The following is a 6,832-nucleotide window of genomic DNA, read 5'->3' on the forward strand; positions in this document are numbered from 1 at the left end:
TGCTTTTGTTAAGTTGCTCTAAATTGGTAGGTAGATGGTTGGTCTGTTCCCCCAGAGATGGAGTTTACTATAGTTCTGCATATATTTCAAGGTTTTATGGAATGAAAGGAGTAACGTAGCTAGATAACACTTTAATTTAGATCTGATTAAGTTATTCTGAAGAAATACTTCTGAGGAGTAAGTAGATTCATATAAATCTTGTGTGCACTGCTTGTTGCCATATGAGCACGCTATTGCATGGATTCTGTGTTCCCGAGGGGCTGCGCTGTTGGTGCATGCGTGTTTTAAGGTACATCAGTATAACTTTTTTATTGTTGTTATTATTATTCCCTGTAGTTTGCTCTTAAATGTTTTCTAAACTAGTAAAAAAGCAATAGCCCTCAAGATGTTGGACCATTCCACGGGATTCATGGGAGGCTTGAAACACCAGTGCACGTTTCATTTCCCAGAAATGCATCTCCTTCTCCCCCTGCCCCCAGAAAGTATCATGCTTATTCTGAAATGCATTTTAAACATTTTTAATTAGAGCTTCTAGCTTAACATTAAAAAATAAAGCTAGATCTGCATGGAATTTTGCTTTGAGAAGATTTTGCCTATAGAGAAACATAAACCTGAAGTTGACTTGTTTTCCTTTTTCTCCTAAGTCAGTACATGAATGTTCAGTACAGGATAGTGATCTTGGGCAGAAACACAATCAGAGTTTAAGCAGATGGGGTGGGAATGGGGAGGGAGAAAAAGGGGGTAGAATAAGTCAGGAGAATAAACAAAATGACGAACAGGTGAAATCCAAGCACAAACAACCCAACCACTCTCTTCATATCTTTACATTTCAGTATTTATGCCCCTCACTGTTGGACTTCAACAACAATAATCCTGTATGGTGGCATGTCTTTCCCTCATCTCTGTCCTGTCCTGCCCCTATCTGGTAAACAGGTACAGTTAGTTTCCGTCTCACATATTTTAGAGTCCTGGAGTTAAAAAGGCTGCAGAGAAGCAGACTTGTCATTTTTATTTAATAATAAAGAGCATCATTTTTATTGCTGTCAAAGGTTCTGTCCATCTGCTTTTTCTCTGATTAACAAAAGATGCTCAATGTTGAAAATAGTTAGGAGCCTTCCGGATCCTCGAGCATTTGTAAGTAATCTCTCATTGACCCCCAATGGAAACCATCACTGTTGCCTATGGAAGTAAGGTGTAAATTTGTAAAGTAAGTAATCTTTTAAATATGAAACTACAAAATTTCCTTAGTTGATGAGACAAGCTAAGTACTTAGGAAAGCACATCACCAGTGTATACCCTTGCTAGAAAACAATCCACTGGAGCTTTGTTATAAAACATGCAAACATCCTGAGGAAGTGACAGTAATTTGCAATAAACACTGCGTGTAAACAATTACCTGTGACTTGTTACACTTGTTTGTACAGGCAGCTGGCTAAACAGATCTGTGTGCACTTGTAAATGTCTGTCCCTGTCAAACTTGATACTGGAAAACAATTACTTAGTATTTGATTTCTCTGAAGGAAGAAAATGTCAGTTTTTTGTACCTGACAGCTGGCAAGGGTGGTTATAGATACATGGAGAAATGCTGGAGAAAAAAAATGCGATGGTGGCGTTTTATGAGAACGGTGAGGACACTTTCAAGTCTATTTCTCAGACTGAAGGAAGGATTTTGTGGCAGGGTACTTGGTGAAAAAGCTGGTTTTACTGGTTGAGGGGTCCTGTGGTGGCAGAGAGGTGAAAGTGATTTGGCCATGCAAAGAAGCGGCAGGTGTGACTTGTTTTCTAGTGGTTTAGCAAACTGGAGGTAAGATGTTGGTGAAATTATGCTAGAGCAGTTTGTGTGATGCGTTCTTCCCCTTCGGACTCGGAACAGGAACATTGCAATGGCAAGCTGCAAGGCGAAGGAAGCCGGGGAGCGCAGTATTCGCCAGTCCCACTGCAGACCGTGACTGATCGGTGCCGCCCCGCTCGATCCCCCAGTAGGCCAGCCCAGCAGGCGGGTGGCGGAGGACACAGGCCGGGCTTTACGGCCCGTGTAGCCTGGAGCACGGCAGCACTTCAGTAACGGCCGCCACCTCCACAGCGCCCGGGATGCACCGAGCCCGCAGCACTGCCGGGGCCAGCCCCGGGGGCGCGGCTCCCCCCGCAGGCGCTGCCCCCCGCAGGGCGCTGCCCCCCGCAGGGCGCTGCCCGCGCCCGCCGGGGCCCCTCGGCTGCGGCGCCTCCAGGGAGGAGCAGGACGCGCCCCCGCGGCCGCAGCCCCCGGGCCCGCAGGCGCTGCCTTCCCGCTTCTCAGGAGACCGCGGCTGGGGGCAGTCGCGGGCCCCGGGCCCACACGGCTCCCGGCGTCCGCCCGAGGGGGGCGGCTCCGTCCCGCCGCGAGGGACTCCCGGAGGGGAGGAAGCCCTGGGGAGAGGGTCCCCATGTTAACACGCCGTGCGACGCCGCCCCCCCCGGCGCTGAGGGGGCCGGGCCGGGCCGAGCGGGCGGCGCATCCCTTCAGCCCCGGGCCGCGGCGGCGCGCGGGCGCAGTGCGCAAGGCGGGGGAGGGGCGCGCAGGCGCAGGGCGCGCGCCGGCGGCGGGCGGGTCTGCGCGGGAGCCGGCTGGGGGTCCGCGCGGCGTCTGAGGGGCGGCTCCCGCGGGGCCCGGCAGGCAGCGGCGCTCCGTTTGGCCATCGCTGCCCGCCGCCGGCAGGCGGGGTGCGGGGGCCTCCGGGGCCGGCGAGCGGCAGCGCGCTCCTTCCCAGGCAGGCGGCACACAAAGGGCCGCGGTGGCCGCCCACCTCGGCACACGCTCCCCGCCACAAAAAAAAAAAAAAACCACCCAAAAAAGCCCAACCTGCGCCACCGGCGCGCGGCCGGGAGCGGGCCTGCTTTCGGGAGGGCGGGGAGAGACGGTACACGGACGGCGAGGAGACGGGCAGCCCGCGGACAATAGGCGCGGGCCGGGCCGGGCGCTCGCAGACGAGCGCCGGGGCCCGGTACTGCTCCGCACCCGACAACAAAGAGCGGAGCCGGGCCGGGGTGCGGGGGGTGCGGGGGGGTCAGCGCCGGCCCCTCCGCGCCGCGCCCGGCCAATGGGCGCGCGCAGCGATGGCGGCGGCGGCGCGGGGCTGTCAGCGATCGCCGCTTACGCTGCGGCGCCCGGCGCGGCCCCCCCCTTCCCTCCCTCCCTCCCTCCCTCCCTCCGCCCGCCTCTCCAGAGCCGTCTGGCTGCAGCAGTGCCTCAGACAGAGGAGGGGAGAGGAGGAAAAAAAAACGCTGAGTGAGTGGAGTGGAGCCTGGGAGGGGCTCCTTAAAGAAACGCTGCCGTCGCTTGGCATTGTGGCCGGCGAGGAACTCGAGGGGGGGAAGCCATCGGAGCTCCTCTCGCTATCCTCTTCCCACCCCCCCACCCCACCCCCAGCCGACAAAAAAAAAAAAAAAAGGAAAAAAAAAAAAAAACCTCGGGGGGGGGAGCCGTGGGGGGGGTCCTGAGAACATCTTATAAACCGGATTGCACTGAGAGGAGGAAAAAAAAAAAGCAAAAAAGATACAAAATATACAAGCAAAAGGCAACAACTCCCCGGTCTCCAGCAGTCGCCCACCCTCCCCTTCCTTCTCTCCTGCTGGCCATCTGCCTTGGGTTTTCCTTTGTGTCTGATCTTTTACTACTGAGCCGAGTGCAGGAGGAGGGTGCAACACACACAGGGACTATGCCCAGCTCGCTTTTTGCAGACATGGAGAGGAACGGGAGCGGCGGCGGCGGCGGCGGCGGTGGTGGTGGTGGAGGGGGAGAGACCCTGGATGACCAAAGAGCCCTTCAGATCGCCCTGGATCAGCTCTCCCTGCTGGGGCTGGACAACGACGAGACGGGCTCCATTTACGACAGCGAGCCTCGGAAAAAGAGCGTGAACATGACCGAATGCGTCCCGGTGCCCAGCTCGGAGCATGTCGCTGAGATAGTGGGGAGACAAGGTGGGTGACTGCATGCGAGGGGGTGTGGGCGAGCGGGTCTCCCCTCCGCGCTGCCGGGCGTGCGGCTCAGATGCGACACTGGCCAGCCCCATGAAAACTGCAGCCGTACTGTGGTGGCCAGTGCCGGCGTCCCCCAGACAAAGAAAGTGCAGCAGACGTGATGTTTCCGAGGAGCGTCATGCATCAGTTTCGAGATGCACTTTCAGCTGCCGGGGGGGGGGGGGGGGGGGGGGAAATCACGAAAATAATAAAAACCGCTCCTTTCCTCCGGCTGCAAAAGTTAAATTTGCGAGAGGAAACGGGAAGAAAATGGGAGCCTCGGTGCTTTTTTTCTTCCCTCCCGAAGTTAGAAATCGTGGATTATTTTTAAGGAAGAGAAATGGAGTGGGGAAGTGGAACAATGGGATTGGAATAAAGCATCCGCAGTGGGGAATGTGGCTCACTCGGTACCGCCGCTGCTCCTCACCTTCTTAAGAACTGATTTTATTTTTCCGAAAGGAAAGTGCTGAGCAGGAATAAGGACCGGCGGGTGTGTGGATTTGTTAGGGCTGCTTGCATTTTATTTTATCTCTCTTTTCTGGTGGTGCAGTTTTTCTGCACGCTCCCTTTTTTGTTGCCGTTCCTGTGAACTGCACGTTGGTAGTTCTGGGGCAGTTTGCATGGCAGATGTGTCGGCGGCCACTTGCGATGCCTTTGGGTGTGTGCCAGGGCTGTGGGCTGACATGGCTTTACACCGTGACTGGGGCTCCTGTACGAGATGCCAGCGGTCACCTGGGGTGGGGGGCAATGTGTTTCGGGTGGGTGTGTTTTTTCCCCCCCTCCCTCGCTGCACCCAAATACTGGGCTGTAACCGGTTCTCCCCCCACACACACCTCCCCATCCTCTCCCTCCCCTTCGCCCTCCGTCTCCCGCATCTCGTTCCCAGGTTGTAAAATCAAAGCTCTGCGGGCAAAGACCAACACCTACATCAAGACCCCGGTTCGCGGGGAGGAGCCGCTCTTTGTTGTGACGGGCAGAAAGGAAGATGTGGCCATGGCCCGCAGGGAAATCATCTCGGCGGCCGAGCACTTCTCTATGATCCGAGCCTCGCGGAACAAGAACACGGCCCTGAACGGCACCGTTCCCGGCCCCCCGAACCTGCCCGGCCAAACCACCATCCAGGTGCGGGTGCCTTATCGCGTGGTGGGCTTGGTCGTGGGGCCCAAGGGGGCCACCATCAAGCGCATCCAGCAGCAGACGCACACCTACATCGTGACCCCGAGCCGGGACAAGGAGCCGGTCTTCGAGGTGACGGGCATGCCCGAGAACGTGGACCGGGCCCGGGAGGAGATCGAGGCGCACATCGCCATGCGCACCGGCGGCATCATCGAGCTGACGGACGAGAACGACTTCCACGCCAACGGCACGGACGTGGGCTTCGAGCTGAACGGCACGGGCAGCCTCTGGAGCAAGCCCACGCCGCCCAGCATCACGCCCACCCCGGGCCGCAAGCCCTTCTGCAACTACCGCAACGACAGCTCCAGCTCGCTGGGCAGCGCCTCCACCGACTCCTACTTCGGGGGCGGCACGGGGGGGGGCGGCGGCGCGCGCCTGGCCGACTACAGCCCCCCGAGCCCGGCGCTGAGCTTCACCCACAACGGCAACAACAACAACAACAGCGCCAACGGCTACGTGTACGGCGGGGGCGGCGGCGGCGGCGACGTCCTCTCCTCCCCGGACTGCTGCTCCGATCTGCCCTTCGACTCGCCGCCCGGCTTCGACCTGGCCCCCGCCCCGCCGCCGGGGGCCGCCCTCATCTGGCCGCAGTTCGAGCGCGGCCCCGCCGCGCCCCCCTCGCCCGCGCCCTCGCCCGCCGCCGCCGCCTTCCCGGGCGCCGCGCCCGCCAATGCCAACCTGGCGCTGCTGGTGAGCGGCCCCCGGCGGGGCGGTGGCGCCCCGCCCCCGGCGCGGCTCTCCCCGCCCCTGCACGGCAGCGCGGCGGGGCCCGAGCACCCGCTGGCGCGGCGGGTGCGCAGCGACCCCGGCGGGCGGCTGCTGGCCGCCTCCTACCCGCTGTACGCCAACGGGCTGGGCGCCCACCTGCCGGGGCTGCCCTCCGACTCGTCAGCCTCCTCCTCCTCCTCCTCCAGCTCCTCGTCCAGCTCCTCCTGCTCGTCGTCCGGCGTGCGGCGGAAGGGCAGCCGCGACTGCTCGGTGTGCTTCGAGAGCGAGGTGATCGCGGCGCTGGTGCCCTGCGGCCACAACCTCTTCTGCATGGAGTGCGCCAACCGCATCTGCGAGAAGACGGAGCCGCAGTGCCCCGTCTGCCACAGCGCCGTCACCCAGGCCATCCGCATCTTCTCCTGAGGGCCGCCGCCGCGGCGGGGGGCGCGGGCCGGGGCAGCCGGGGCCGGGGCCGGGGCCGCCGCCCGCCGGGGGGTGCGGGCTGCGAGCGCGCCGCGGCCGGGGGAGGGCTGGGGGGTGGTGGCGACGGCGGGTGCATGCTATAAATAATAAGGGGCGACTCCATTCTAGTGCTAGGCTAGTTTTTACACTGTACTTTAATACGAAGCTTCCAAAACTCCCCCTTTTTTAAAAAACAGGCGAACAAAAAAAAAAAAAAACCCAGAAAAAAAATATTGAAAGTAGAAGATGCTTATGATGATGACAATGGTGTGTGGACTGTTAGTAAAACGTGCTGGTAGTTCCTAGGATGCTTATTACGAAATAATTAAATCTATGGGTGGATACTTTTCTGAATGTTCTTGAAAGGGCAAGAAGTTCCTGTGAAAAACCATGATACTGCAGCTTTATCAAACTTTAAAAAAAGAAAAAAGGAAAAAAAAAAAAGAACAAAACTGTAACATATCTCTTATATATATTAAAAACGTTTAAA

At 58.5% G+C, this 6,832-nt stretch overlaps 1 protein-coding gene across 1 annotated transcript; it reads left to right on the forward strand.

Moving 5' to 3' along the window:
• The first annotated feature begins 3,489 nt into the window (after window positions 1-3,489).
• MEX3B (mex-3 RNA binding family member B) lies at window positions 3,490-6,303 on the forward strand. The gene is made up of 2 exons (XM_059824050.1): window positions 3,490-3,957; window positions 4,883-6,303. The coding sequence occupies exons 1-2, from the start codon at window positions 3,696-3,698 to the stop codon at window positions 6,301-6,303; spliced, it is 1,683 nt and encodes a 560-aa protein (XP_059680033.1). The 5' UTR covers window positions 3,490-3,695.
• The last annotated feature ends 529 nt before the right edge of the window (window positions 6,304-6,832 follow it).

The sequence above is a fragment of the Gavia stellata genome, chromosome 13, assembly GCF_030936135.1.
Source record: "Gavia stellata isolate bGavSte3 chromosome 13, bGavSte3.hap2, whole genome shotgun sequence".
In the NCBI taxonomy this organism is placed as follows: domain Eukaryota; kingdom Metazoa; phylum Chordata; class Aves; order Gaviiformes; family Gaviidae; genus Gavia; species Gavia stellata.

What these genes read in the sequence shown, in the direction of transcription:
- MEX3B (XM_059824050.1), top strand. Translation starts at nt 3,696, where the DNA reads ATGCCCAGCTCGCTTTTTGCAGACATGGAGAGGAACGGGAGCGGCGGC. An exon ending in TGAGATAGTGGGGAGACAAG is followed by an intron (nt 3,958 to 4,882) that starts GTGGGTGACTGC and finishes TCTCGTTCCCAG; the next exon opens with GTTGTAAAATCAAAGCTCTG.